Raw genomic sequence first — 27999 nt, 5'->3', positions numbered from 1 at the left:
CTCAAAGTGCTGCTACAGCAGTATGGGAACCGGCGAGCAAGCTAAGGATGCTCCAGATGGTGGTCTACGAGCCTGGATTGTCGCGACTGGAGGGTGTGCAGCCCAGATGTAGGTAAAAAAACATGTCTCTATTATTGCATTTCACGCTTACTCGATTTATAGGTGCACTTTCGGCTATATCAATACCTTTGGGTGAGCTTGTTTAAAACCCGTTCGAGTGAGAGTGTGTCTAAGGGTCTTCAGTACATACCAGAGCTACTACACACAATCTCTCACCGGCTCCTCTCCCAGCAGCATCTCATGGATTGGGTCCTCGCAGACGTTCCTATTGTACTTTCTGGGAATCATCAGCGGGCCTCTGTCTGACCGCTTCGGCGTCCGCGTCAGTATTGATAGTTCACCCTGCTGTTAAATTACTGACCACCGTAGGCTGCAATTGTTCCCGGCAGTATATTGTTGATCGCCTCAGTCATGGCCACGAGCGTCTCCATAGAGTACTACCAGATTATCCTGGCCCAAGGCATCCTAGGCGGTATAGGCAATGGCTTTATATTCACTCCAGCCATGTCCTGTGTAGGCCAGTACTTCACTGCTTCACGCGCATGGGCAATGGGCATCGGAATCAGTGGCGGTGCCGTCGGCGGTGTCCTATTCCCAATTATGCTACAGAAGCTGATTCCAAAGGTTGGCTTTGGCTGGGCAGTCCGGGCGATTGGGTTCCTCTTGCTCGTTGTGGCTGGTTGCATGTGTACAGCGATGAAGGAATTCGCGCCACGCCGTAAAAGGGGCTGGCTGATTCCTGGAGCTTGGAAGCAAAAGTCGTATGTGCTTGTCAATATGGCCTTCCTGCTGGCCCTGATGGGGTGCTATACTCCGCTGTTCTATGTGGTTGAGTATGGACTTTCCCACGGCATGGATTCTGCGCTGGCCTGGCGTCAGGTCGCGATTATCAATGCGGCTTCGTTCTTCGGTCGTCTTATCCCGAACTTTCTGGGCGATAGGCTGGGAAGGATTAATATGTCCATTGTGTGCTATACCGCCTGCGCGGTGCTATGTTTATGTTGGACTACCGCTACAAGTACTGCTGGGATCACGGTATGGAATGTTGCCTATGGCTTCTTTTCCGGTGCTATTTTTTCTCTATTTGCGCCTGTCGTGGCACAAGGTGATTCTTGCCTTTACTGCCCAGGAGAATGACTAACGAGGTGGCCAGTGTGTCCGAATCTAGGGGACATTGGGACGTATATTGGACAGGGGTCTACATTGTGCAGCTTCGGGGCCCTTGTGGGAACCCCCGTAAGCGGTGTTTTGATTCGGAATTATGGGTATTTCGTCGCGTCCCTGTTCAGCGCGCTGACAATATTTGCAGGAGCCTGCTGTTTAGGCGCTGCTAGATTACTGTTTGGAAAGGCTTTGCTCGTGGTAGTTTAGTCACATACCGTACCTTTAACTACAGTTATTAACGTTGACAATTACAGTTTGCAACTATCATTGGGTACTATATTGATCCATTCAAGCGTTCAGCACACGCATGTCTCTCGAGTCTGTTCAAGAGTAGCAGTACGTCTATCAGCGATTGACAGGAATACTACAGATGGTAGATATCCACATAATGAATCTAATAGATAAATAAAATCAGCCTACACATCCATAGCCTCCCTGACTCCTCCATATAGCGCTGGGTTCATTTTGTGGCGTTTGGTATTTGGAATGCGTATAACGCCTCGCTCAGCCGCACGGGATTCTGCAGGATCGAGTGAGCCTTGCCATTCCCAGGCAGATACGGACGCCACAAAATGAATCTGCACTCAGAGCCAATCATTAAATTCCTATAATCGCAGAGTGTAAGAACTACGCCTCACTGCACAAGGCTGGCGCTTAGAATCTACCATAAAAGAAGGGTTGGTCCCCGGGAGAATCTCATCCCCCACGTTTCTAAATACCCTGATTCAAGCATTTGCACCTCATCTGGTTTGTTTGTTATGTCCGATCCCAAGAAGTATACCGTGGGCTGGATCTGCGCCATCCGCGTCGAGTTCGTCGCCGCGCAGTCATTGCTAGACAAAGTCCATGACGGCCCAGCATTCGTACAACCTCACGACCCCAACAGCTACAAACTCGGCTCGATAGGCGTCCACAATGTTGTGATCGCAACTCTTCCAGACGGCGAGTACGGCACCGTCTCTGCCGCGCAAGTAGCCGCCAACATGCTCAACAGCTTCCCGAACGTGCGGGTTGGCTTGATGGTGGGCATTGGCGGCGGAGCCCCCAGTACTAAGAATGATATCCGGCTCGGAGACCTCGTGGTGGGTGTGCCTAGGGATGGTGAGAGGGGCGTATTCAACTATGACTTTGGCAAGACGGTGCAGGGGAGAAAGTTTGAGGTGACGGCGTTGCTGGATAAGCCGTCGGCTGTTCTTCGGGGTGCGGTGGCTGCGATGCAGGCGAAGCATACGCTTTCTCGTCCTCGTATCCATGAGGATGTTGAGGCGGCGCTGAGAAAGAATCCAAGGCTTGTGGGGGAGTTTGCGCGTCCCCCGCTGGAGAGTGACCGGCTCTACAAGTCTGATGCTATTCACGATCCCGCTGCTCAATTCGATCCCAGCACCCTTGTGCCAAGGAAGATTCGCCAGCCGCATGAGGATAATCCGGCAATTCACTATGGAACGATTGCCTCGGCGGACCAGCTCATGAAAGATGCCACGGTCCGGGATAGACTCATCGCAGAGAAGAATGTCTTGTGCTTCGAGATGGAGGCTGCGGGGCTGATGAACCAGCTCCAGTGTCTTGTCATCCGGGGAATCTGTGACTACTCTGATTCACACAAGAATGATGCGTGGCAGGGATACGCGGCGATGGTGGCAGCAGTATATGCAAGGGAGCTTCTCGACGAGATTCACCCCAGCTCGGTGGAGGTCCAGCGTACGCTCCAGGACCTTGCAAAGGAGGAGTTCAGGCATATGAAACGAGGTCAGTAGATTACTAGATGCTAGATTTGAATGTATGTTATTTGTTTATTAACGTATTGTCGTAAGGTCAGATATAAACAGCCTCCAGGCCAGCAATGATAAGACCCAGACAGAAGCCATTCTGAACTGGCTCGCCAGTGATGATCACCTTGTGCAACAGGAAAGGTTCCTGCAGGTGAGACACAAGAAAACCGGCTCTTCGTTCCTGTCTTCTGCGGAGTTCCAGCAGTGGTCAACAGGGCGCGGCCAAGTACTGTTTTGTCCAGGACCTCCTGGTGCTGGGAAAACGATCATGGCCTCGTCTGTGGTTGACCATCTTTTAAAGCCACAGCCCAATGCTGCAGTTGCGGTCATATATCTCAGCTATCTCAACCAGCAAGAGCAATCTGTCCGCTGTCTCATGGCCGCACTACTTAGACAGCTGGCGTATTCTGACGCCGGAGTGCACGGATCAGTACAGGAAATGTTTAACGAGAAGCTCAAAGTCCCAGAGCCAGGCGAAGAGCGACTGGAAGCTGCCTTGATGTCTGTGCTATCCGGACTAGATCCTGCCTTTATCGTCGTGGATGCTCTTGACGAGTGCGACTCTCCAAAGACCAGGAAGGATCTCGTTACAACATTGCTGCGCCTACAATCGACGTGCAAAGTGAATGTTCTCTTGACATCGCGGCCTGATGATGCAATATCTCGGGTTCTCGGAAACTGCCCTCTTATTATCAAGGAGCTTGTTGCTTCGGACGACCTTGCCATGTATGTCATGGACGAACTGTTGCGTGTATGCCCATCGGAAGCAGGCTCTCGCATTCTAGATAAAGCCAAGAGAGATATAATGGATGCTGCTAATGGAATGTACGTATAGAATTCCAACCTATGAAACGATTGAAACTAAGAATGCAGCTTTCTCATTGCACAGCTATATTTGAGTGCCCTCCACGCCACAGACATATCCTCACCTCGGGAGTTGACAGCGGCTTTAGCAGACTTGAAAGCTGGCCCTCATACCTCCCATGCCCAGTCAAGATTGCTTGAAGACATATACCGCAAGACAATGGCGCGCCTAAAGCTTCAGCGCAACGACTTAGGTCTGCGGGCTCTCATGTGGGTGGCCTGCTCCAAGAGACCGTTGTCCGTCGCCGAGCTGGAGCAAGCGCTCGCTGTCCAAGGATTCAAAGATACAGATCACAAACCAAGACAGGTTCCTATGGTACCGATGAAAACAATCCTGTCCGCCTGTCTGGGCCTCGTCACCGTGAACCCATCCGCTGACAGCATTGTCTTCGCTCACAAAACTGCCCATGAATACTTTTCCACCTCCAGGGAGGAGCATTTCCCAAGCGCAGAGGGTGAAATGACCAGAACCTGCCTGTCGATGCTTGTATCCTACACACCGCGTGAGTTCCTCAGCCAGTCATGTAAGGCTGGACCGTGGAATGATATACGGCACCGGCAGGAGTCCCATCCATTCTACTTTTACGCAGCTTCGAACTGGGGAAACCATGCCCGCGAAACCGATTCGCACCGTGATCTGGTTATGAGCTTCCTGGAACAAGACGACAAAGTGAATGCTACCGACTATGCCCTACTTTCGTCGGGATCTCCCCCGAATCAAACAATAAGGCCGTACCGTGTCTGCCATCCGCTGCGTGCAATCCATCTGGTAGCGTTCTTCGGGCTTGAGGATATCTTTTGCCGTCTACTCGAGATGTATCAATCGCGCAGAAAGTCGTTATTCTCTGATAGGGAACTGTCAAAGGAGTTGAATTGTGTAGCTACTACCCAGAACCTAACACCGCTGCACTACGCAGTCAAAGGGGGACACCAGGGGATGGTTCAACTCCTTGTCAAGTCTGGGGCAGCCATTAATAAAGGGGGCTGGAATCATGAAACACCCTGTGGCCTTGCGCGTCGCTACGAGCACCAGGAGATTTACGTCTTTCTGAAAGAGCACGGTGGAAGGAGCAGGGATGGGATGCCTGGGAAACAGATGGCGAAAGAGGTGCTTGAACGGTCGTCGGAATTCACCAATAAAGTGGTCCGAGAGGTCGACCTGAGTATAATTCGGTTTACTTAAGTGAGGTGGACTTAACTAGCAGATTCAATAGCAGACATGGTATCCCCTAGCTACCATTTATCAAGGTAAATAGACTGTCAGTGGCGTTACTACCCCCTTCCTGTGCCAATATACGCTCCATACGGCACCGCCGCATCCTGATCAATCCATTGCTTCCATATCCCCTCCTGGTCCACTGGTGGAATCATGCCATTCACCCGCCAGTTGTCCGCAGGGTGTTGATAGATGTTGTATTCCCACTTGACGCCCTTCGGCCCCAGAACCGGTTCCACAATTGCATTGACACTATCAATGAAAGACAGGCGAACCTCCTCGCTGGGGAAAGAGCGAGCCGCGTGGTCGATCACGAAGAAGACGGTGTTCGGGGGCGTTTTCCCGCCGCTGTAGAAGGTGCCGATTCGGTTCTCGTGGAAGAAGACGTTGACCAGGAATGCAGGGATGCCGAGTTTGACGTAGTTGTCTGTTATTCCTTTGGCGAGGGTGTCCTTTTCTGCCTTGGATAAGGTGTCTGGTGTGGTTTCGAAGGTCCAGCGAGGCATGTTTGTGATTATTTGAAATTCAAAATATTGAGCACTGTAGATGAATATTTTAGGGTAGGTTGATATGGACATTTATACCAAACTATCCTATCCAAACAGTGCATATGAATGCACATTCTTCTTGATTCAATGTTCCGAGACCTTGATGAGTGATCACTGTATTGCCCTGTATCACTCATCAGATGTCGATATCACTAATCGCAGTCTCGGTTCCGTGGATTACTGATGATGATCGATGTTAAATATCCTCCGCCCATATATTCTTCATAATTATCAAATCATCTACTCGTTAATGATCATGCCGTCTATTCTCCAAGCTGATGTGTATGTTTCCTCACGTCTACCCCTCGCCATAAAACGCGGTGGGGAATCGAGCTCTTTCTCCCCAATATCTTGCACCCTAATCCACGGAGACTCAGAGGCTGTTCTGGTAGACACTCCAATATCCATCTCCCAGACCGAAGACCTCGCCCGCTGGATCAAAGACACTGCACCGGGCAAAGACCTCCGCTATGTTTATATCACCCACGGCCATGGAGACCACTGGTTCGGCATAACCGTGCTTCGAAAGCACTGGCCCAATCTACGTGCAATTGCTACGTCTGGAACTGTCGAGCATATGCGAGAGCAGCTCAAGCCAGAGATACTCGATGGGCTTTGGCGCGCCCTGTTCCCTGGGGACCAGATTCCAGCCTGTCCCGAACCCGCGGAGATGATGGAATCTGCCGTGTTTGAGCTGGAAGGAAACGAGTTCCATGCCGTTGAGGTTGGGCATACGGATACCTACAATACCACTGTGCTGCATGTGCCGAGCATTAAGCTTGTGGTGGCCGGGGATGCTGTTTATGGAGATGTTCATCAGTTCTTTGGGGAGGCAAATACCCCCGAGAAGCGGCGCGAGTGGCTTGCTGCGCTTGATAAGATTGAAGCTCTTCAGCCACATACTGTTATTGCAGGCCATAAGCGTGCTGGCACAGTGGATGGATTGTTTAACCTACACAAGACGCGGCAATATATTCTTGATTTTGAGGAGGCGGTTGCGGCGTCTTCGAACTGGGAGGATCTGTGGAAGGAAGTCCAGCGACGTTATCCCAGACGGATCAACCCTCATGCCATTCTCAGGGGAGCCATGGCGACTTTTCCTGAGTCGAAATTGATTTAAACTTGTACTTTAGTCGCGGTAATAGTTAGACTGGAAGTATTATTGTTATCGAATAACCAGCCTTAACCCTGCCTCCCGTTGTAGTCTGTGGCCTGTATCGTGACGACGACACGTATAAGCTTGGAGTAGCCTATAATATAGCGAAAGACGTCGTAAACGAGCAGCTAAAACCTGCAGACGCTGTGAAAATGGCCTACTGGCCACCTCGGTTGAACAGTGCGTCGTCGGGATGATTAGTGATATCGCACCCTCGGGCCTCATCACATCAACCGAGTGGGGGCTACATATGGATAAATAGGCTGAGCTCCAAAAGATAGAAAGAGCAGCTTCTTTGCTTTCACTCATTCGCACTAGTCCACTATAATCATCCAAATGTCCTTCCGGTCAGCCGTGTATATCGCCCCCCCAGCGCCCTTCAAAACCCCCAATGGCAAAGAAGGCCTCTGGTCTCCCATCGCCTGCACCCTCATCTACTCACCCACAGAGGCAGTCCTCGTGGACACTCCTATAACTATAAAGCAAACCCAGGAGTTGATTTCCTGGATTGATCGCATCGCCCCGAAGCGGAAGCTCTCCTATATCTATATAACCCACGGCCATGGCGACCACTTCTTCGGTCTTCCAACACTGCTAGAACGCTTCCCCAATGCAAAAGCCGTTGCAACTCCTGGGACAATCGCCCACATGCAGTCCCAGATCGAAGAGAAGGCCTTCCATGCAACATGGGAGAGTCGTTTCCCCAATGGCCAGATCCAGCGTCCGTTTGTGCTAGCGCAGCCTTTGCCATCTAACAAGCAATTCACTCTGCCGAAGGATAGTGCTGGTAGTGGTGGATATGCCTTCCACGCCATCGAGACAGGGCACTCAGACACCCATGACTCTACTATCCTGTGGGTGCCGGATCTACGTCTCGCGGTGTGCGGGGATGTTGTCTATGGCCAGGTGCATCAGATGCTTTTTGAAGCGAACACGGCTGCAAAGCGCGAAGAGTGGATTCGTGCTATTGAAACGGTCGAGGCTCTTGATCCGTTGTATGTCGTTCCTGGGCATGTACAGGAGGGTGAGATTCCTGGGGTCTGGCATTTGGCCAATACCAAGCGGTATATTCGGGATTTTGCCAGCGTGCTAGAGACGAAGCCCAAGTCGCCGAAGGATATCACAAACGCCATGGTTAAGTTGTATCCGGATCGGTATAATATTGGGGCAGTTATTATGAGTGCGATGGGGGCGTTTCAGGCTGCGAAGGAGGCTCGCATTTAATAGCTGTCTATATGGATATAGATACGTTTATTCCGCTGTTGGGATAAGCCCTTTAGGCATATATTATAAACCCCAACTGGCCAAACAAGAATTAAATAGCATACCTTCACTAGGTAGGAACTATACGCAATAACTGCAGGCAATGGCATGATGGTGACTCATCCGGACCTACTCTCACCAGTGATGAATAAGTCAAACAGTCAAAGAATGAGTCACAAAAGGGGTAAATTGTCAATAGTGGCTTCCATTACTCCAGTGACATTCACTTCAGGCTCTCCTTGTGCACTGCCGCTTTTCCAACAGAATGGCATCTCCGCAGGCTGAACCCTCGGCAAAGCTAATGAGCGAGAAGCAGCGCCTGAAGCTGGACAAGTTCGCCAAGAAGAAGGAGAAGCTCGCCCAGGAAGCCCTGCTGAAGGAGCAGCAGGGAACAAGCGCCTCCAAGGCGAAGAAGGCCAAGGAGCAGCAAGCCCCTGCGGTGCAGTCGAAGGATTGGGTCGAGAAGACGCCCGCTGGACAGAAAAAGATCTTGAAATCGTTGGACGATGACTTCACCAAGGCTTACTTGCCTGCTGTTGTGGAATCTGCCTGGTACAGCTTCTGGGAGAACCAGGGATTGTTCAAGCCGCGGACAGAGGAGGATGGTAGTCTCAAGCCAAAGGGCAAATATGTCATTGCCATCCCACCACCCAATGTATGGAAGAAGAGTATCTAGGCGTGGGCCATCTGCTAATGTTGCTCACTAGGTGACTGGAAAACTACATATTGGACACGCCCTGGCGCTTTCGCTAGAAGACACCCTGATCAGATGGCATCGGATGCGGCAGTTCTCAACGCTTTACATCCCTGGCTGCGATCATGCGGGGATTGCCACGCAGGCCGTCGTCGAGAAGCAGCTCGCTAGAAACCCGATCAATGGCAAGTCAAAGCGGCAGGACTTTACTCGGGCTGAATTCGTGCAGTTGTGCCAGGACTGGAAGGAGGATTATCACACAGCCATCAACAAAACCGTGCGCAAACTCGGCGTCTCTGTCGATTGGTCAAGGGAGGCCTTTACCATGAGCCCGGGGCTATCCAAAGCAGTTACCGAGACCTTTGTGCGACTGCACTCTGAAGGACTCATCTACCGCGCCAACAGGCTGGTGCATTGGTCGTGCCGTCTCTCCACAGCTTTATCCACGCTTGAAGTCGACCAGAAGGAGCTTGAGGGGACGACGAAGCTGGACGTGCCAGGCTATGAGAGGAAGATTGAATTTGGAACCCTCACGTATTTCAAATACCAGGTCGAGGGCTCTGACCAGACGATCGAGATTGCCACCACGCGTCCGGAGACAATGTTGGGTGATACCGGTATTGCTGTCCACCCCCAGGATGAACGATACAAGGATTTCGTAGGCAAGACTGTGCAACACCCTATCATCCATGGTAGGAAGTTGAGGATCATTGCCGACGAATATGTGGACAGGCAGTTTGGTACTGGTGCTGTCAAACTCACTCCTGCCCATGACCATAACGATTTCAACCTGGGCAAGAAACACGGTCTGCCATTTATCAACATTCTCAACGAGGACGGTACTCTGAATAGTAATGCGGGTCCTTTTGCCGGAGAAAAGCGGTTCAATGCACGGTACGGTGTTATTGAGGAACTCAAGAAGCTGGGCCTTTACACCAAACAAGAGTCTAACAAGATGGTTGTCCCCATTTGCAGCCGGTCAGGGGATATCGTCGAACCGTTCCTGAAACCCCAATGGTGGATGAAGATGGAACCGTTGACGAAGCCCGCCATTGAAGTGGTTGAGACTGGAGAGCTGGCTATTCGCCCAGAGGTACAGAGGCGACAGTACCTGCAATGGATGCGAAACCTCCAGGACTGGTGCCTGTCGAGACAGCTGTGGTGGGGACATCAGATCCCAGCGTACTTCGTCAACATCGAGGGTGAAGACGGCGGCGAAGATGCCGATGACAACTACTGGGTATGCGGCCGAACAGAAAGTGAAGCGCTTGAAAAGGCAAAGCAGAAGTTCCCCGGCAAGACGATCACCCTCAGGCAAGACGAGGATGTCTTGGATACCTGGTTCAGCTCTGGGCTTTGGCCCTTTAGTACCCTCGGATGGCCAGAGAAGACGGCGGATCTCGAAAAGTACTTCCCTACTACGACCCTGGAGACAGGCTGGGATATTCTACCATTCTGGGTCAGCCGCATGATCATCTTCTCTCTTAAGCTCACTGGAAAGGTGCCCTTTACTGAGGTCTACTGCCACGGCTTGATTCGTGATAGCGAAGGCCGGAAGATGTCCAAATCACTGGGAAACGTTGTCGACCCGGTTGATATTGTTGACGGGATCAGCCTCGACGGTCTGCACCAAAAGCTGCTGCAGGGCAACCTGGCCCCGGGGGAGGTCAAGACCGCCCAAAGATATCAGAAGAAGGCTTTCCCCCAGGGCATTCCCGAGATCGGGGCCGATGCCTTGCGCTTCTCCCTCGTAAATTACACGCAGGCTTCTGGCGGTGACATCAACTTTGATATCAAGACGATGCACGGCTACCGGAAGTTCTGTAACAAGATCTACCAGGCTACAAAGTATGCCCTTGGCAGACTGGGCGAAGATTTCCTTCCTCGCGAGAGCAACGCTCTGACAGGGAGGGAGAGCTTGCCAGAGCGATGGATCTTGACGAAGCTGAGCACGGCCGCAAAGGAGATCAACCAGGCTCTGGAGCAGCGAGAATTCGCCAGGTCAACCCAGATCAGCTACCGGTTCTTGTACGATGAGCTGTTTGATGTCTACATTGAGAGCTCGAAGACGATCATCTCAGATGGCACGCCCGAGGAATCCCGTTCTGCACAGGACACGCTCTATACCGCAATCGAGACTGGCTTGCGGATGGTGGCTCCGTTTATGCCCTTCCTGACTGAAGAGCTCTGGCAACGTCTCCCACGCAGACCCAACGACGATACACAGTCAATCACCGTTGCCAATTACCCGGAGTATGAGCCGTCCTTTGCTGACCCGAAGTCTGAGGCCGCCTACGAGCTTATCCTGGGCTGCTCAAAGGGCATCCGTTCCCTCCTGGCAGAATACGCCGTTAAGGATAAAGGCGTCGCCTATATCACACCTCTGAACCAAGAGTCGCACGATACCATCCCAGCCCAGCTCCTCACAATCCGGTCCCTCAGCGGTAAAACACCAGTGGATATCAACATCCTCAATGTTTGTGAAGGGGTCCCTGCAGGCTGTGCCGTCTTCCCTGTTTCCGCTGCTGCCAATGTCTACCTTGAAGTCAAGGACCGCATTAACGATGCTAAGAAAGAGGTTGCCAAGTTTAAAGCGAAGCTGACTGAAGCGCAAAGGGATCAGCAGGATATAGAGTCCATCACGGCAGAGCTGCACAGGGTCCAGGATAAGGATGTGACCGAGGCCCTGCAATCAGCCGAACGCCGGAAGCGAGATGTCGGTGCTGCCTTGTGTGCATTGAAAGAGACTGTCGCGATGTTTGAGAAGATGGCTGTTCAGATTATGGTGGACTAAGAGGTAGAATACCAGTGTTGTATATTTTAGATACCAAATTTACGCTTTCAGATATCACTAAGCTTTTATTTGCCATCCCTGAATCACACCAGTACGCACTATATGTTTAAGGGAATTGTTACAGTCCAGGTAGGTACAGGGAACGCTTCTATATCCAAGAAGAGACGCAGCGGAAGCAGAATGAGTCAATGCATCAATTGCCTCGCTCCATTACAAACAATGCATATAGTAATCCTGCAACTCCAACTGCAACGTACTAACGAGACCCGGACATGCAATGTTGTGCATCCATTACTGTGGAGCTGTTATGAGTCAGAGCCTGCCGCCGTGCATAAAGACCCATCCATCCATTTTCCCCAATCAATCAATTCATAATATCATCTTTGGTCTTCTTTTCTGGTTCCGCAGTAGACACTCCCCAACTCGTTTACTCCAGAAATATGGCACTACCGTTTACTGTCGTGGATGTGTTCACTGAAACACCCTTCAAGGGCAACCCGCTCGCAGTGGTCACGATCCCACCAGGCGTGGTCTTGACCCAAGCCCAAAAGCAGGACATCGCCAGGGAATTCAATCTGTCCGAGACTACTTTTGTGCATGACGTCGCGCCAACTGATGAGCACTTCACGGACAAACGGCGCTTCGACATTTTCACGCCAGCGGCGGAGATACCGTTTGCCGGCCACCCAACAATTGGCACCGCCGTGTTCCTTCACCCACGTGGCGTACGCACCTTGCTTGCAAAGGCGGGTTCTATTACCATCGAACCAGCAGCACACGGCGCCCTCCGGGCCGCGATCCCGCATGATATCAGGCTGCACCAGAGGCGTCTTCCTGCGCCTGAGACGGGCCTCCCGGAACCCACGCCCCAGGCTGTGGTTGCGAGGGCAGAGGGCGGTGCTCCGCTGTTCAGCATTGTCAAGGGCATGACGTTCGCGCTCATTGAGCTGCCGTCACTCGAGCTGCTAGGCGCCGCGTGCGTGGGTGCCATGCCTGCAATCCCCGTGGAGCTTTTGGACAATGGCTGGCGTGACGGCTGGGTTACACGGCGGTACTACTTCGTCCGGCTCGGTAGCGAGCGGGTCGGCAGCAGAACAATTCACAGAATCCGGGCGAGGATGGTGAAGTTAACCATGGAGGACCCGGCCACAGGGAGTGCGGCGTGCGCGTTGTCGAGCTACTTGAGCCTGTATGAGTTGGAGGAGCAGTCGGCCACCTTTGAGATTACCCAGGGTGTTGAGATGGGACGGGACAGCAATATCCTGGTGGACACCGAGGTCGGCAAGGGCCTGGACGGGGCGAGAAGATTGCACGCGCTGCACCTTGGAGGACAAGCAGTTCCGGTCATGAGCGGGACCATCATGGCTCGACCATGATGCGCTGCTGTATTATCATGTGAACCCAATATACATTTCATAGCATGAATTCTTCTACTTTCTAACACCATCCAATACTAAGGGTGTAAACTACTGCTAGGAGTAGTAACTTCCTTCGAAGTAAAGGTGCAATATGTATAGTCCTCCCTCCGGCCCTCGAGAGTAGATTGATAAGAAAATGTACTGCTGCTCGAATCCTGTTGAACCTCTCCCCACATCACCGGCTTGACAGCTGCGTCCTCGTCTCCAGGCGGTGGATGGCAGGCTGCACTGATTGCAGTGCTGCAGGAAGAAAGCAGGGGTAGGTTTGATTTGAGAGGCCGAAGGCTGAGACCGAAAAGGAATATCATGGCGACTGCACCCACTATAACGGTGATAAATATGGCAAGCGGGGAGTATCCACATCCCTGGGCATACTCGAACAACCGATGATATATGTCGAAGGATGCTGCCTTCACCAGGAAAATACATTGAGAGAGAAGCCAGTGCATGAATACCGAGACTGTGATAAGCGGGATGCTGTACCGGTAGGGGAGGCTGAGGTAGTAGGTTGACCGCTGCTCGCCTCTTGGATAGGAAACCCGCAGTGGCTTTCGTTCTGTGGCAAAGTCGTTATATTCAGCCACGGCCAGCATGCACGTAAGCACTCCATTGCACACGAGATATAGAGTCGAGAATACAAGCTGCGGTGAGTTTGCCAACAGCGCTAGGGTAATGAGGCCCTGGTCTCTTATATCCTCGATGAATGCGTCCCCGCTGGGCTTTCCTATGCCTAGTTTTCTCGCCCTAGAAAACCCAATCCCACTGGTAGGCATGGCGAGAAAGCAAAGGAAGATGGAGGCGCCCAGGCAGATAGAAAACCTGGATCCGCTATTAGAAGATGATCACGGAGTGGGGGCTGGGAGTAAATACAGGATATAAGTAAAGGCCCAGCGTCTCCAGCTTGCGGCCTGCAACCATCTCTTGCGTTTAGAAGGGAAGGGGAAATCACGCCGTGTCGTTTCGTCAGGGCTGTCGAGGAATGAAGACACTGCGTCACCGACAGTCAAGAAAATATCTCTGCGCTTAGTTTTCGCCGTTGCATACGTGCAAAGGAATTTAACAATATTGCATGCAATCACCGCGATGGATATAGGCAGGCTAAAGTAAAGCCCGCAGTGCTGCTCTGCGTCGCTGGTCATGCAGCCAGAAACCGTGATATTGCTATCAACTCCGCGCCCAGGGGAATCAGAACAGTAACATTCCATGCGCTCATAATAACCCCAGTGGGGATCCAAACGCGCGTCGATACGAAACGATATCCCGGACGCCCATGTGCTATTCTGCCAATTCGAAGTCGTGTTAAGAAAGTCACCCAGTTGGACTTCACTGGGATTTTCTTTCAGGATGAAAGTTGCAAGTGTGCGTACATCCTGAGATATGTCCGTACAGGCTGCCTCGTCCCGGTCTGGGGACCAGCTAGGGCATAGGCCATCCAATTCACCCCAATCGTCGGTGCCGTTGGCTTTGAAAGACCAAGGCAGATAGTTCCACTTTTCAGATTTCAGTTGAGGCCCAGGATCGGTTAAATCTTTCGTCCAGAAATACTCGTCCAAGATAGACTGGCTGGAAGATCCGTGGAGGTTCTCTCTGTCCGTGAGAAATAGAATCGCGCCCGCCTCGGTGTTGAATTCTTTGTTATATCTACTACTGCAATCGGCGAGACTCATGCTGCGGAATGTGCCGTTGAATATTTCTGCTAGGACGTCCTCAGGGGTCGAACCAAGTTCCTTGTAGAATGACTGGGCTTCGTATTCATCCTTGACGAGAGATTCATTTCTCCCGAGATCACTTGGAATGACAGCAATTCCATATTGCATGGTGCTTATTGAAGAGAAGATGGCCGTGTTGTACCTTGAATTCTATCAGCGAGTGTCATCTAAGAAGCTTAGTGGCACCAACAGCATATGAATAGGCAGTGAAGTAATTAAAAGTAGACCCCAGAGAGCCTTCCTCTGCGCACTCATTATCCACATATTGCGCAGGCTCAAGACTCCAATATCAAGCCAGTCACTTTTTGAATGGGCGTTGTCGACATCGGCCCGTGACGGTGCGCTGAGGCATTGCATAACATAATTGCTGGCTGCCAACAACAGAGCGCCGAGGGCGTTGATAACCAAATGCATCCCAGTAGCCCAGTTACCTGTGAGCGAACAATTACCTTCATAGAGCTGTGTATATGTAAAGTGTTTGTCCCCTGCTTTCCTTGAACACGCGATACCAACTGCGATTATTGTGAGGATTATATTCAAGACAGCAATTGATGCCGTTCCCCACGCACAAAACATGGCACCTTTAATCCATTCCTGTCCGGGCTGGATGTCCTGTTTGACGAGTGACAGTGGGATATTCTCCATTCTGCATTTGGCTTGAATTTTGTCAAAGCCCCCCTTCGCCTTGGAACAGATGACATGAACACGGGAGCGGTTCGAGCTGGGTTTACTGGAAGACGTTCCTGGGCGCTCATCTTGGTTGAAATCTGACTCTGGCGTGTCGTCAATGTCGGGGCTGAAGGAGAAAGAAGAGTGCATGGCTTGCGTATATTCAGATTGCACTAGCTGGGACATAATGACTGTAGGCGAGCTGACCGTGATGGACGCGTAGAACATCATGTCAAGGCGGAAATGGCCACCTGGATATATGATTATGATTCTCATCGTGTCCAGGCTGTTTGGATTGGCTGTGTTGCGGCGATCTTCATGCCAGGAAGCACTGCCACCGACAGGCACAGTGTTGGCCCCCTCTGGGGCCGCATAACCCGCATGGACCCAGAGGATGGGCGCTCAGACTCGGTACATGCAATTATACTGGCCGGCTAACGTCCCTGGGCCAGCTAGCTCATTCCTTCCGAGTCAAAGGCACCATCCTGTTTTTAGTAGTGACGTTGACACGCTCCCCGACAGATATATGTTGTTGTTAGGCACCATAGTTTGCATCCCGCAGGTGTACCGAAAGTACGACCAAAACACAATAGATGCAGGTCATTACTATGCCAGAAAATACAAGTAACGATATATAGTATCAAACTTCCTAACCAGCTAATCCTGGAACAACAGACCACGCCCCAGCGGTGAAGACCAGCTCCCCGCTCTGCTCCATAAGCCCTGGATTAACATAGATCTTCATTTTTGCTGAATCAAGCCCAAGATGGTACGGCCTGAGTATCACGTACACATTCGCTCGATCTGCAGGGTTAGGAGCTACATCCCGCGTGGTTTGCATCTACTCGGTCGCAGTTAGCCGGTGGTTCACTGGGATGTTATAGGAGATAAGTGGATAACGCACACGTTCATACTGATGTCTGCTCATATAAAACGGTGCGTCGCATTTGGACGTCGTAGACTTGACCTCTAGGAAATATTGCGGTCTTGCATCTGCCCACGTATCATCCAAGTACCCATTCGTCACGAGTAGCGAGGTGAAAGCGCCTTCCGTATCAGTGTAGGTGATATCGGCGCTCTCTCGGCCATTCCAAGGCTCAAGATCAGTGTAGTCCTCGTGGAGTGTGACGTGTTTGCGAATTGTGCTTTGCCAGTTATCACGCGAGAATCCAGGAAGGGGCGGGTTTAGACGGGCCAATATCTCGAACACCTGTTAAGCTGTTAGAATGACGGAAGATGTGGATAGTGATATACTCACGAATAGCTCGCCCGCTGCCCCGACAAGAACATCCCGGTAAGGCTTATCAAGCCCATAAAACTGGAAAGGTTCACTGTATGGATCGAGAGAGCCGGTAAGGGCCGTCATGTCGAAAGAGCCTCTACTGGGGAATGAAGAGGCCCTGGCGGCGTTCACAACTTTGCGAAGAAGAGTCCGGTAGGCTGTATCGACTGTCTGGTGCGGTATTATACGGCTGGTAGGTACAAAACTTGCTGCACTGGCTGCTTCCTGTGGAGTAAATTGTGGTCTGCTGGTTGCTGGCGAGAGTGTTGAAGTCCGTGAAAAAGCAGCAGAGATAGAATCATCAGGGGATACGGCGACATAGTGTTCGCCCAGAGATAACTCATTCGATCCTGTTGGAGTCACGCCAACATTAAACTGGTCAGACCCTTCATGGTTAGGCCCAGTGATAGGTTCCTCGGCCGGTGTATCATCTGGCGTCTCGACGGACATAATACCAGCCCGGTCAAGAGTCATACCAACATACTTGGGCTCAGCTTGGAGAACCATCGATAGTACATTTAAAGCCTTGTCATTGAACACCTCACAGATCCCAGTCAGTGGCTCAGTCATGATCCATTCCAGAAGTGCAAGCGGTATTCTGTCGAGGAAGCATAGGAACTGTGTCTCCTCGTCGCGAGGAACGTAGATTATAAGTCCGTCTTCTGACTCGTGGAAATGCAGCTCGCTCTTGCTGACTTCAACCACAATATCCTTTCCATCCTGGTGAAAATGCAACTCGGAACTAATTCCATCTGTCTCGCGGACATCGATGTTCTTCAGTATCTCATAGAACGGTTGTTCGCCACTTCTGACTCGTGGACTTCTGAAATGAACACCGAGTCTGAACATATGTCAGTCAGTGTGCAAATATTCTGTGATATAAAGGGAGTCGTACCGAAGTAAACCGTATGCCTTTCGCGCTATATTCCGCTCCGGTGAAGTCAGAGACCCGTGGGAGTCTCCACGCACCATGGATATTTCCTTGACGGAAGATGATAGATATCGCTTGTCCAACCCGGTCCACTGGAGAAATGGCTCCAAACGTGCGATCTCATTGACATCGAAGTCGAGCAATTTCGCCCTGTTCGCAAACAAATCCGACAGGTGTTTGCGATCTGATATACCAAAGCCCTCGGCGGAGCTGCACAGTTCAACCACGCCGTTTGAGTGTCTCACTGGGAACACCTTGGCCTGTAAAACTCGAATTGGATCAGCGAGACTGCTATCACTCTCCATATATGAATTGAGTAGCCAAATTGTCTCCTTTATTTGTTCTGGTGACGATTGGCTGTTTCCTTCTTCCACGAGTTTATCATGAATCATCTGCAGAGTGAGCGTCCGGACACCGATGAATTCAGTGAAAAAGTCATCAAGGTCTTCATATGCGTCATTGAGTGCCACCATTCCTTTGATGTCTGTTACAGTTGACCACAGGCACTCAGAGGGTCTGTACCACCTGGTGCTACCACCAGACTCGTAGTATACAAGCCGCAAATCATCAAATTGTGCTCTGGCGACCAAGAGTTAGATTAATATCAAATAGCCTTCGGGGCCTCAAACGACCTACCGGATTGCATCCATCATGGAGCTGCTCATATTAGGCCGTCTCCTGTTCAGCTCCTGATACACATCGATCATCAGGGTGTAGCTGGGAGACTCGAAGAGCCGGACCCATCGCAGCTCCGAGAGAAACTCCACGATTCCGGCATTTTGTATCTTTAGAGTGTCATGGAAGAGAGTGCTAATATACTTCTCCTTTGTAATGGCGCGGAATCGTGACTTCAATGGGTATGCGCAATGCATATATTCAGGCGCTTCCCACAGGCATTTCTCAGGAAGCGCCCAGGTGGCAGATTTCGAGCCGTACCCAGGAACATAAATAAGGGGTTTCGCGTTGAACGCCGATCTGCTGTGCGGTTAGAATGCCACGCAAGTTGATGACATATGGGGGTCGTACACGATCATTTCGGCAGACGTCTCTCGAGTTACAGACTCGTGGTATCTTGTCTCAATCCGATTGTAGAGAGCAAATATACGGGATACATCGACCACTTCCGCCTTGTCTCTGTTTGCATCGGCAACGAATTCTAGAATGGTGATGTAGAATTCGAGGTCTGATTTAGGGTATCCAAACCCTAATGCTGTAGTGAGGACCCCTATGTCGGGCAGGCCTGCCTCATCTGATGAAGTAACCTTGAGCCACGGAAAGAATTCTCCATCTCGTAGAAAGCCATCGGCATATTGGATTTGAGCAGTGCGAACGTATGTTTTACCCAGGGGATACATCCTTCCACTTTCGCACAGAACTTCAGTATCTAGCAAGGCCTTGACAAGGTTGGGGTTGCTTGCAATGTTTGGCCCGTCAGCCTTCCACGACCGTAGGAGAAATGGCAGGAATTCGTGCGAACATGACCCGGCTATATGAAGACACTCTGGGCTTAAACTCCGGAAGCTTTTGTCGCTGAGGATAGACCTTGTGAGAGAAGTGAGCGGTATCATGTCGCGGATACTGAACAATGTAGTCAGCCACTCTCTCCACGAAAGAGTTTCCTTATCAGGCTTTTCGGGACAGTCTTGCATATATTCCGGGTGGAGAATTGCTGGACTGGGACTGAATTTAGCTAGAAGTCGCTGGGGGGCTATATGAGCCCTCGTCTGGAAAATACCACGTCCTTTCGAACCAAGATTGTGCCTTGAATTCTTTGTCTAAAATTTGCCAGGCGGCGTACCTAGGTGGAAATTCCATGTCTCCCTGTAGATGTGCAGTGAGGTAAAGGAACTGTAAACGAGATCGAGAGATTTCAAGCCCCGGATATGCTAGCGCGTCATTCGTGATAATTCGATCACGAGCATCTTGCAGAGATGCCTCTCGAACGCCGAGATGAGCAAAGAGCCTTTTGCGAATGGCATTTCTCTCTGCCCTGGGTAAAATCAATCTGAATATGCCGTCCGTTGGAAGAGCATATCCCTGCACGCGGGTGAAATATACTGGGTTACATCGCATGGACGTCGCAGAGACCCATTCCCCTCCCATTATTGGGATGAGATTGATGTTACATACCCTGATCCATATCGGCTGATCTGAAATGGCAAGCAAGAAGTGCGCCATGTCTGTATGCCAGTCATCGTCGGTACTCGGATTTCGCATTACTGAGAACGCGCCATTTTGCATGTCTCGCTCAAGCCTGTCGAGGAATTCCGCAAAACTCATTTCCCGCAGTCCATACTGCTCCAAACGACTCAAGTCACTGGTTGCATATAGGGGAGAAAGATACTGTTCAGGTTTCAAGTCAGGGAGCAGTGGCCTTCCCAACTTATCACGCATCCTAGCCTGAAGCAAGCGCATATCCTTAATGCAGCGCATACTGGAATTACTCCGAGTCAATAGAATGCTAGATCGTTGGAGCCGGGACCGAATTTCAGATGGCAGGTGCTTCCAAAAGCTATCCTGAGCATTCCACCCAATATCAGGCAGATACCTCATCCACTCGTACGGTAGGATACGTTGCGTACAAAGGTATTCCACAGTCTGTATGAAAGCGCGCGCAATGGCCGGAAGAAGTTTGATATTGCGGGCAGACGACCTAACGATATCCTGTCGACTCGCATCCGTCACGAAGTCTGCTTGAATAAGGAACTATAATTTGGTCAGTGGTATATGGCAATGTCGGGTGGCTACTGACCGGCAAACCCATATTTCGTATTGGCAGAAAGGCAAATACTTCCTGTGGCTCAATAATTGGAAGCCAATCGTGTGTCAAGGGGAACGCCAGAATAATATCTGTTTCAGCGTATGCCCCAGTTGCGATCTCTACCTCCGAATACTGTCGATTCTCGCTTCTGGGGATATCATGGGCTGTGAGTCTTGTTGTATAGTAGTATTGCTCGTGCATCTGTGTATCACCATCTTGCATTGTTACTTGCGTCAACGTGGCCTTGGTCCCCTGCTGGCCTTGTATGGAGAAGATCGTATAAGAGATCTCATTGTTGGACTGGTCGTGAATCCTGACCTCGATGCTCCGGAGATTCTTCATAAACAGGAGAAACGTAGCCTTCAGCTCCCGGAACTGCTGAAGCATCATCTCGCGTTGCCTGGTAAGCATCCCGTCCGTGTCATTGTCATAGAGAAACAGGGTAATTCGAGTAAGAGGCTGTGGCAAGACCTCGTCAGTCTCTTCCCATACAGGCGAAATCATTCCCATTCCAGAATCCCCCTTTCGATGTCGAAACGAAAAAGAAAAGTCCCGCGACTGAATATGGACTTTCCATGCTACCATGAAAACCGATTTAAAACCGATTCCCTTCTCCCCAATGTACCCCTGGGCACCCGTCTTGGAGCTTTTGCCAACGCTGCAAATCGCCACCAGGTTTTCGCGCGTGAAACCGTCTTCATTACACTCGACAATTACCCGCTGATCGTGGACAGAGAACGAGACATAGGGGCTGGCATTCGCTGCTTTGGCGGTGGTATAAGAGTTATCGTCTGCGTTCTGCAACAGTTCAAACACAAAGCGGGCGCTACTGTTATATAGATTCTTTGCGAGGCTGAGCCATTGGCAACGAGTTAGAAAACATTCACAGGCTATATATTAGGGAATAAATGCATACGTGATTGTCGAAGACCCTATCATTCCATCCTTCTGTAGCATCGCATACTCGATTTCACTTCGCTGATACGGCTCCAGCTGACTGAGGAATTCCTCTGAGAGATGGCCATGGGTTCGTGTAATTTGCCGCACCAGCTCACGAGCCGTAGATGACTTCATTTTGCAGTCAAACTATTCATAGAGGTTGAGGAAGGAATGAACTGGTCCTGTCGAGAGTGAAAATAGTTCAGGGTGGAAACCCCGCTTCGGCGCGTGGTGGGAGGACTCCAGTGATAAGACAAGCTCCAAAGTACCATATTATTTTCTTTTTCTAGGTATCAGGTGCTTAAGTACAGGGGTATGACTCGTGGCGCCTTTTTGGCGCGAACTAACCCAGCAACCAGGGCCTACCGTTCTTGTGAGAGGAAATGGCCAAATAAACCCGGCGGCTAAGTTTATCTGACTGGAAGGCCGTTTCGACACTGTCTGGCACATAGTGAGGTACATTCTACCGACGAGACTTTATGCAGAACAGGGAGGCGGTTGTGGTTGTGCAGATAGATAGGGCAAAGATGACGACGAAGAGAGGCTTTTTAGGGAAATGAAGAGTGGCTCCCGGAGAGCGTGACTATATATAATCGTTCTACTAAATAATTTGCCAACAGGACCTGTAAGATTCGACTACCGCTTAATCAGATTGTATCTGTTATATCTGATGTAACATCTACACCAGCTATAACTAGCTAACCGCCACAGATAGTTTGTGGTTATGCAACTAAAACGGGTGACGGGCTCTTCCGTGAGGGGATCGAAGGTCCGGGCGCGAACTACGAGATGTCAAACGGCGTACGGCCTTTTTACCATGTAACCCGCAGAACCCCTTGGGTAAGTACATATTTTAGAACTTTTGCGCATCTTCTGATCTACTGTCCAGGTCGCTGCTACACCCGTGAGGTTCTCGAGGCCTATATGGGGTTCTGTCAAAAGCACAATCTCCATCTCATAACCGACGAGAGCTATGCTCTCTCCACCTGAAAGAACCCAGATTTCCCGATTGCCCTGGTTTCGAATCCGTCCTTTCCATCAAGAAAGACGGTCTAATTGACCCAAGCCTCGTGCATGTTCTGTGGGGAATGAGCAAGGTACGAAGTCCGCTTCTCCAGATTTGATCGGATATAGTGACTGGTATAGGACTTCGGCTCCAATGAAATCAGACTTGGCTGCGTGATCAGTCAAGACAATGAGCATTTCCTACGTGCTGTTGAAGCGAACTCCTACTTCTCTTGCCCTTCGTCTCTATCAGACTCGGCAACGTCGCGGATGCTCTCTGACGACACTTGGGTCGAGCCATTTATACAAACAAATCGTCAACGGCTGGCGCAGAACTATACCATCACGATCAGATTGCTGGAACGCCATCGGATTCCTTATAAGAAGGGTCAAAATGCTGGCTTCTTTGTTTGGGTGGGCTTGTTTGATCGTCTCCGAAGGGAAGTGGATGCCGCTCTTGAAGCAGGTGTACCGGGTACGTCTGAAAGCACCGCAAGGGATCTCCAGAACAAGCTCCAAGAGACTTTACTAAAGCAAGCGATCTTCCTCGCACTTGGTATGGACTTTGGCGGTGATGCGCCCGGCTGGTACCGGATTGTCTTTGCTCATGAGAAGGAGTATCCCAAGCTGGGGTTGGGTCGGATGATTAATGCCTTAAGACAGCAGCAGTGGTGCTAACCTCATACTGAGCAAATCCCAAAGCTGCAAGGCAGGAATACCGAGCGGGTTTCCATGGAACGGACCAGGAATCGAGCCTAGTCCTAATACCGTCTAATGAACCAGTTACGACCAATTCGGACAAATTAGATACCTCCGGGATTTCTCCGGAGTTTCTGCGAGACTGGGGATTCCGCGGGGCGCGATCAGACCACGCCGACAGTGGCGCTGTGGGTCTATTGCGAAGATGCCAGCCTCTGGGGATAGCTTTGGACGGTAACCCGTTTTCTCAGCTGCATGGCGTTACGAGGGGTAATAATATCTGGACTGTCTTAGCTGATAAGCAGAGCGTGTGCTTGCCTGGGCTGGGGAATGCCCCCCCACCCCCGGATGTCATCAGAGTTGAAGAGTGGAGGTCAATCGTCCCGATAATCGGACGTCGAAACCCTGGAAGTATTGCGGACTCTAAACCCGAAGAGTATGAATAGACATAACTGGTCTAATGAGCAAGTGTGAGTGGGAGGTATTCGGTATTGTGGCATTCTGCTTAAGGGACACTGTCCTTATTTGAACAGTTCAGATTCTATTGGGGCAGATACAACGATATTCTATAATATGGAGATTTGAAGTGAAGTGAACAAGTAAGAGATGAACAACAGTCCAAGAACCGGGACCATTGTGGAGAGAATAGGATAGGCCAACTAAAGCAGTTCACCCGCGTGGTCTTGGTGATACGATGGCGATTGACGTAGCCAGAACCGCCTTGTGTTAATCAGACCTTGCTAGCATCTTCATAACCCATATCTGAAGGCTTAGTCTCTTCAGTGAATGAGTCCTTGCGGTGAGCTTCAGAAACAGACATAGAGCGCAGTTCCGAACGGTAGCTAGGGCTCTTCCACGCCTTGGAGACATTCTCATACAGCTCATTGACCTGCTCAAGGGACAGGCCCTTGGTTTCATAGATCATGGTGAACGAGAACACGAACGCGATCCAGCAGAAGCTACCCCAGATCCAGAACACGTTGGACTGGGTTGGGTTGAGGGCGCTAGTCAGATACGGCGTGATGTACGATAGCAGCCAGTTGAAGAACCAGTTTGCGGCCGTGGTCATGGAGAGACCTTTGGCGCGGGTTTGGAGGGAGAAGATCTCTCCGGTGACGACCCAAGCGCAGGGACCGAAGGTGGATGCTTTTAGATGTTAGTGAGGCTTTCATATATAGTGGCAGGGTGCTTACCGAAGAAAGAGACATAAATGCAGATGAAGGCGAACTGGGCGCACTGCGAGCTGAAGTTCGAAATCGGGGTTGCGGCACCACAGGCGGAAACAATATACTGGGAAACACCCATACCGACAGCTCCAGTCAGAAGAACAGGGCGGCGTCCGAAGCGGTCGATTGCGTAGAGACCAGGGAGGGTCATGACGACGTTGACAGAGTTGACGATGACCTGCAGGATGAACGAGTCGGGAAGGCCTTCGACGTTGTCCGCGAAGAACGAGGTTCCGTAGTAGATGATGAAGTTGATACCGACGAGCTGTTGCAGGGACTGGAGGATGATTCCGGTGATGGTGCGTTTACCAGCACTGCCCTTGAAGCATTCGAGATACGAGGCAGAGCCGATGGACTGTTCGTACTCCCAGTTGCTCTTCAGCTCTTCCAGCTCGGCGAGAAGGTCTGGATCTTCCGGGCCCAGGCGGCGGAGGAAGACCAGGGACTTGAGAGCTTGGGCATCTTTGCCTTTTTTGATAAGGAAGCGAGGAGTCTCGGGGAGGAAGAGGAGGCCACCAGCCTTTCAGTCGTCAGTTATGCTGTCGAGCTATCTTGGGAGAGGAACGTACCAGAATGAGGGCCCATGCGAACTGGATGGCAAGAGGGATACGGTAGCTCCCTATACTCTATTAGCCTTGCTTCACAGTCTTGAGCGTTTACATACCGCTGTCAGTCCTGTTCTGGGTGGCCCAGTTGACAATGGCAGCCAGGAAGAGACCGATTGTGATACAGAGCTGGTAGCATCCAACAACAGCACCTCTGATCCATTTTGGCAGCGTCTCGGACTGGTACATGGGGATTTGAGCAGAAACGAGGCCAACTCCCAGACCAGCAAAGAAGCGACCAGCAATGAACAGAGGCTGCGCTGTAGCGGCAGTCTGCAGCGCGACGCCCAGATTGAAAGGCAGCATGACAGACAGGATGATACCCCATCGACGCCCAGTAATGTCTGCCATGATACCGGCGGCGAGGGCACCAACGAAGGTACCAACAGACAGGATAGAAACAATCAGGGCGATGCGGCCTTCATTCGGGTTATCGAATTCTTCAATCCAGTAGGGCATTGTCTGGATGCCGGCGATGGTCCCGGTGTCGTAGCCATACAGGATACCACCGAACGAGGCGAACAGCCCGACCAGGATGGCTGGCCAGGCGGCGCCCTTCTCGTTGGAGGGGCGGTTGATGAGCATCGCGGTGTATAATTATGGATGGGAAGATTCAACGAGATTCAACGAGGGAGGCAGAGCTGACAGCAGGTCCAGGGGGCGATCGCCTTAAGTACTGACGTGATGGACACTCACCACCAGACGACAGCGGAAAATGATCTCCTCGAGGCATTTAAAGCTTTTAATCCCAGGATCGCGGAGCGTCGGGACCATCGCCAAGTTGGTGTGGGGTGGACTTACGCAGTGCAGCCGGCACAGGAAGAGGGCCAAAGGTTCGTCGAATGTTCGCTGCATCAACAGAATTTGGCCGTTTCAGGGCATTTGCAGCTGCAACCAAGGTTCCACGATGCAACGCCACCCACGGTCTCAACTGTTCTTGTCCAATTGACGCCTCGATTGGCGTGTCTCGGTGGGCCGCCAATTTTCCCCGTGGGTCTCCGCAAAGCCAAAAGATTCCATAGCCCCCGCGAAACCACCAACTAGACGAGGAGCAGGACTTGGCGGCTGCAATGGGCGTCGAATTGCCACGTCCAAGACTTCCTTAGCCTGTTTATTGCTTGTTTTTTTCGGGAGAGAGAATGGCTGAGGAAGCCGGCTGGGCGTCGGTGCTCGGTACGTTTGCCTGCCATGCGATGCTCTGGTGTACTCTTTCTTTCGATGGAATGCATTGCAATCCCCAGCTTGGAACCCTTTGACACCTGCATTAAATTCAACTCCTGCCGGACTGGTACAGAATCACAAGCCGAGTCCGGACTTCCGGTGGTGGCCGGATATGGCCTCGGGCAATTGTCGGGACTCTCAGCGCCCGACGGAGACGATCGGTACAGAGTTAGTCTAGGCCAGGTTGCAGGTGGAGCAGCCAATATCGAGCAGACTCGGCGCCTCGAAAGGGGACTCGGTGTGGCCCCGATGCCGAGACAGCGCGGTGTCTGCCTGTTCCGAATGAAGAGACAGGCCGAGTTTACGAGACCGACACTTGAATACGAACAGAGCCCTCAACCGTGGGCTGCTTTTGTCAAGATATGGATGGTAAATTGCAGCCAAGGAACACTTTCCGGGTGGCTTTCGGAGGATTGTCGGAGGGGGCTATAATATAACTGTCATAATAGGCTAAGGAAAGCTCTGAAAATCTCCTCTATTGGGAGGCTGATATCCAGGCTTACCAGTGCTAGTACCTCGGAGCGAATGCTTAGTCCTTAGCGGTACACTATGAAGGAAGAGGATCGGATTGTAACCAAGGCTTAGAAGGCGCGAAGGAAACAGTCCTGCTGGTAACAGTATTCTGGCGAACAAAGCGAACACAGGAAAGAAAAATAACTGAAATGAGGACAGTAACGACAAGTAGGGCTGTATCTAATCTAACGCAGTGTTTCAGCCCAAATCCAGGCCCGATGAGATGTACGACCATGGACCAGCAAGGGCAAGTCAGTCTCACAGTTTGGTTATGGCCAGCAGAATCGGAGCGACCTTCTTGATCTGGTCGGCATCGTCGAGATCCCATGGGCCAAACCTGTAGAGCTGCATGAACGATCTCTTGCGCTCAGTCCTGCTGCGTATAAGGAAGTCCCGCCATGCTATGGGTGTCACTGCAACTGTGATATACAGTTGCATGGCATCTTGCGAGACCATGAAGCGGCTATCAACATTAGTTCCCGTTCATTTTCTGGTGTTGGTAGGTAGGAACATACGTTTCTGGGGATTGAGGAAAATCCTTAATCCAAGCTACGAACAACGCAGCCTCCTGCATTGCTATTGTGGTATCGTCGTCACCCCGCTCATGCGCCTTACACTCCACAATCGCCTTCACCTCGTGGGTGGTCTTTGACTGGAGTTGCCCGTCTGTAGCCGCCACCATCTCCCTCTTCGCCCCGCCGGCCAGTGTCATAAATGTCGCTTTGAAGTGGATCTTTGTGGGCCGCCATTCAGCAAGAGGCGCCAGTGCTGTGTTGGTGATCGCCTGAAGGAGCATGAGGAGGGACGTATTTACCGCCGTCTCATCGTGTCTCTGCAGACGGCCTGGGTATCCTGCGTCAACCTGACGAAGTACATGTGTATACATGTCAGGGATTGTCCGGAATTCGCCTGTTGCGGGGGGGTGGCCATTGCGGATGTCCGTTAGAAAGCTCTGGAAATCGTCGGACTCGTCGAGCTCATCAGTTGCAGCATCAACCTGCTCGGTCATGTCCCATTGTGCTGGCTTGAAGCTCTCGCGCTTTCGTGGAATGATTAATGTTTGGAAGCAAAGGTATTGTGTCTTGCTCACTTTAGAAGCTGAGTTGTGTTTGTCAAAGCGCCGGAGTGTCATATCCTGTACCCTGGCACGGGTTGCTGCTATAAGCCACTCCCCCGGAGTTTCTGGTATTGTATCGAAAGGATGTGTCGCAGGCTTGTTTCGAGGACCCTATGTTTGGATGTTACGGCAGTGTAAAGATTGAACGCATGCGTTGTGACCGGGGCAGGGGATAGGAAGGGCAATAGATTCAAGCAGAGGCCAACATGGAGGCCACTACATATATGATCAAACTGGCTATCCATTGACACAAATACAGGCCAGGTGAGGGAATGTGTTACTCAGGATTCCAGATTGTTCCTACGGTCCATGGCCAATTTTGATGGCTAGTGAATGTGGTATCAATTGTTCAATAGAGGTCTACCACTAAGTATTA

The 27999-nt window shown here is 51.2% G+C and overlaps 14 protein-coding genes across 14 annotated transcripts; 9 read left to right on the top strand and 5 right to left on the bottom strand.

Annotated features, from left to right (window-relative positions):
• On the top strand, window positions 1-1433 carry ASPVEDRAFT_185266 (MCT family MFS transporter; the record flags this gene model as incomplete). Its single annotated transcript, XM_040808944.1, has 5 exons — window positions 1-108; window positions 163-192; window positions 244-382; window positions 430-1165; window positions 1214-1433. The coding sequence occupies exons 1-5, from the start codon at window positions 23-25 to the stop codon at window positions 1429-1431; spliced, it is 1209 nt and encodes a 402-aa protein (XP_040663811.1). The 5' UTR covers window positions 1-22.
• Window positions 1434-1932: 499 nt separating this feature from the next.
• On the top strand, window positions 1933-5221 carry ASPVEDRAFT_37480 (uncharacterized protein). Its single transcript, XM_040811483.1, has 3 exons — window positions 1933-2970; window positions 3041-3818; window positions 3867-5221. The coding sequence occupies exons 1-3, from the start codon at window positions 1983-1985 to the stop codon at window positions 5038-5040; spliced, it is 2940 nt and encodes a 979-aa protein (XP_040663810.1). The 5' UTR covers window positions 1933-1982; the 3' UTR covers window positions 5041-5221.
• Window positions 5130-5579, bottom strand: ASPVEDRAFT_79712 (uncharacterized protein; the record flags this gene model as incomplete). The annotated part of the gene is made up of 1 exon (XM_040816743.1): window positions 5130-5579. One exon carries the CDS (start codon window positions 5577-5579, stop codon window positions 5130-5132), a length of 450 nt encoding a protein of 149 aa, XP_040663809.1.
• Window positions 5580-5877: 298 nt separating this feature from the next.
• On the top strand, window positions 5878-6741 carry ASPVEDRAFT_24951 (MBL fold metallo-hydrolase; the record flags this gene model as incomplete). The annotated part of the gene is made up of 1 exon (XM_040809722.1): window positions 5878-6741. One exon carries the CDS (start codon window positions 5878-5880, stop codon window positions 6739-6741), a length of 864 nt encoding a protein of 287 aa, XP_040663808.1.
• Window positions 6742-7076: 335 nt separating this feature from the next.
• ASPVEDRAFT_441356 (MBL fold metallo-hydrolase) lies at window positions 7077-8033 on the top strand. The gene has a single exon (XM_040812985.1). The coding sequence runs from the start codon at window positions 7114-7116 to the stop codon at window positions 7999-8001; it is 888 nt and encodes a 295-aa protein (XP_040663807.1). The 5' UTR covers window positions 7077-7113; the 3' UTR covers window positions 8002-8033.
• Window positions 8034-8341: 308 nt separating this feature from the next.
• Window positions 8342-11528, top strand: ASPVEDRAFT_124617 (uncharacterized protein; the record flags this gene model as incomplete). The annotated part of the gene is made up of 2 exons (XM_040806198.1): window positions 8342-8695; window positions 8748-11528. 2 exons carry the CDS (start codon window positions 8342-8344, stop codon window positions 11526-11528), a joined length of 3135 nt encoding a protein of 1044 aa, XP_040663806.1.
• Window positions 11529-11907: 379 nt separating this feature from the next.
• ASPVEDRAFT_37478 (PhzF family phenazine biosynthesis protein) lies at window positions 11908-13053 on the top strand. The gene has a single exon (XM_040811482.1). It carries the CDS (start codon window positions 11969-11971, stop codon window positions 12902-12904), a length of 936 nt encoding a protein of 311 aa, XP_040663805.1. The 5' UTR covers window positions 11908-11968; the 3' UTR covers window positions 12905-13053.
• Window positions 12982-15600, bottom strand: ASPVEDRAFT_79707 (uncharacterized protein; the record flags this gene model as incomplete). The annotated part of the gene is made up of 3 exons (XM_040816742.1): window positions 12982-13765; window positions 13817-14797; window positions 14846-15600. The coding sequence occupies 3 exons, from the start codon at window positions 15598-15600 to the stop codon at window positions 12982-12984; spliced, it is 2520 nt and encodes an 839-aa protein (XP_040663804.1).
• Window positions 15601-16165: 565 nt separating this feature from the next.
• Window positions 16166-21372, bottom strand: ASPVEDRAFT_49879 (uncharacterized protein; the record flags this gene model as incomplete). Its single annotated transcript, XM_040814233.1, has 9 exons — window positions 16166-16534; window positions 16583-17447; window positions 17502-18116; window positions 18174-18515; window positions 18549-19049; window positions 19080-19256; window positions 19336-20243; window positions 20290-21151; window positions 21215-21372. 9 exons carry the CDS (start codon window positions 21370-21372, stop codon window positions 16166-16168), a joined length of 4797 nt encoding a protein of 1598 aa, XP_040663803.1.
• A 608-nt stretch (window positions 21373-21980) lies between these two features.
• ASPVEDRAFT_441231 (uncharacterized protein) lies at window positions 21981-22370 on the top strand. The gene has a single exon (XM_040812984.1). The coding sequence runs from the start codon at window positions 22027-22029 to the stop codon at window positions 22225-22227; it is 201 nt and encodes a 66-aa protein (XP_040663802.1). The 5' UTR covers window positions 21981-22026; the 3' UTR covers window positions 22228-22370.
• On the top strand, window positions 22079-22968 carry ASPVEDRAFT_37475 (uncharacterized protein). Its single transcript, XM_040811481.1, has one exon. It carries the CDS (start codon window positions 22513-22515, stop codon window positions 22918-22920), a length of 408 nt encoding a protein of 135 aa, XP_040663801.1. The 5' UTR covers window positions 22079-22512; the 3' UTR covers window positions 22921-22968.
• A 703-nt stretch (window positions 22969-23671) lies between these two features.
• Window positions 23672-25357, bottom strand: ASPVEDRAFT_79704 (uncharacterized protein; the record flags this gene model as incomplete). Its single annotated transcript, XM_040816741.1, has 4 exons — window positions 23672-24087; window positions 24135-24687; window positions 24737-24786; window positions 24832-25357. The coding sequence occupies 4 exons, from the start codon at window positions 25355-25357 to the stop codon at window positions 23672-23674; spliced, it is 1545 nt and encodes a 514-aa protein (XP_040663800.1).
• Window positions 25358-25794: 437 nt separating this feature from the next.
• On the top strand, window positions 25795-26702 carry ASPVEDRAFT_441227 (uncharacterized protein). Its single transcript, XM_040812983.1, has one exon. It carries the CDS (start codon window positions 25961-25963, stop codon window positions 26423-26425), a length of 465 nt encoding a protein of 154 aa, XP_040663799.1. The 5' UTR covers window positions 25795-25960; the 3' UTR covers window positions 26426-26702.
• Window positions 26703-26764: 62 nt separating this feature from the next.
• Window positions 26765-27638, bottom strand: ASPVEDRAFT_24943 (uncharacterized protein; the record flags this gene model as incomplete). Its single annotated transcript, XM_040809721.1, has 2 exons — window positions 26765-26969; window positions 27022-27638. 2 exons carry the CDS (start codon window positions 27636-27638, stop codon window positions 26765-26767), a joined length of 822 nt encoding a protein of 273 aa, XP_040663798.1.
• Between the last annotated feature and the right edge of the window lie 361 nt (window positions 27639-27999).

The sequence above is a fragment of the Aspergillus versicolor genome, assembly GCF_001890125.1.
Source record: "Aspergillus versicolor CBS 583.65 unplaced genomic scaffold ASPVEscaffold_2, whole genome shotgun sequence".
NCBI lineage: Eukaryota > Fungi > Ascomycota > Eurotiomycetes > Eurotiales > Aspergillaceae > Aspergillus > Aspergillus versicolor.
The sequence above is the reverse complement of the archived record's forward strand: the minus strand, read 5'-3'. Positions and strand labels throughout refer to the sequence as shown.

Coding starts and splice junctions, on each gene's coding strand:
- ASPVEDRAFT_37480 (XM_040811483.1), top strand. CDS start 1,983: ATGTCCGATCCCAAGAAGTATACCGTGGGCTGGATCTGCGCCATCCGC. Junction 2,971..3,040: donor GTTCAGGCATATGAAACGAG/GTCAGTAGATTA, acceptor TCGTAAGGTCAG/ATATAAACAGCCTCCAGGCC. Junction 3,819..3,866: donor ATGGATGCTGCTAATGGAAT/GTACGTATAGAA, acceptor CTAAGAATGCAG/CTTTCTCATTGCACAGCTAT.
- ASPVEDRAFT_441356 (XM_040812985.1), top strand. CDS start 7,114: ATGTCCTTCCGGTCAGCCGTGTATATCGCCCCCCCAGCGCCCTTCAAA.
- ASPVEDRAFT_37478 (XM_040811482.1), top strand. CDS start 11,969: ATGGCACTACCGTTTACTGTCGTGGATGTGTTCACTGAAACACCCTTC.
- ASPVEDRAFT_441231 (XM_040812984.1), top strand. CDS start 22,027: ATGTCAAACGGCGTACGGCCTTTTTACCATGTAACCCGCAGAACCCCT.
- ASPVEDRAFT_37475 (XM_040811481.1), top strand. CDS start 22,513: ATGCTCTCTGACGACACTTGGGTCGAGCCATTTATACAAACAAATCGT.
- ASPVEDRAFT_441227 (XM_040812983.1), top strand. CDS start 25,961: ATGCGATGCTCTGGTGTACTCTTTCTTTCGATGGAATGCATTGCAATC.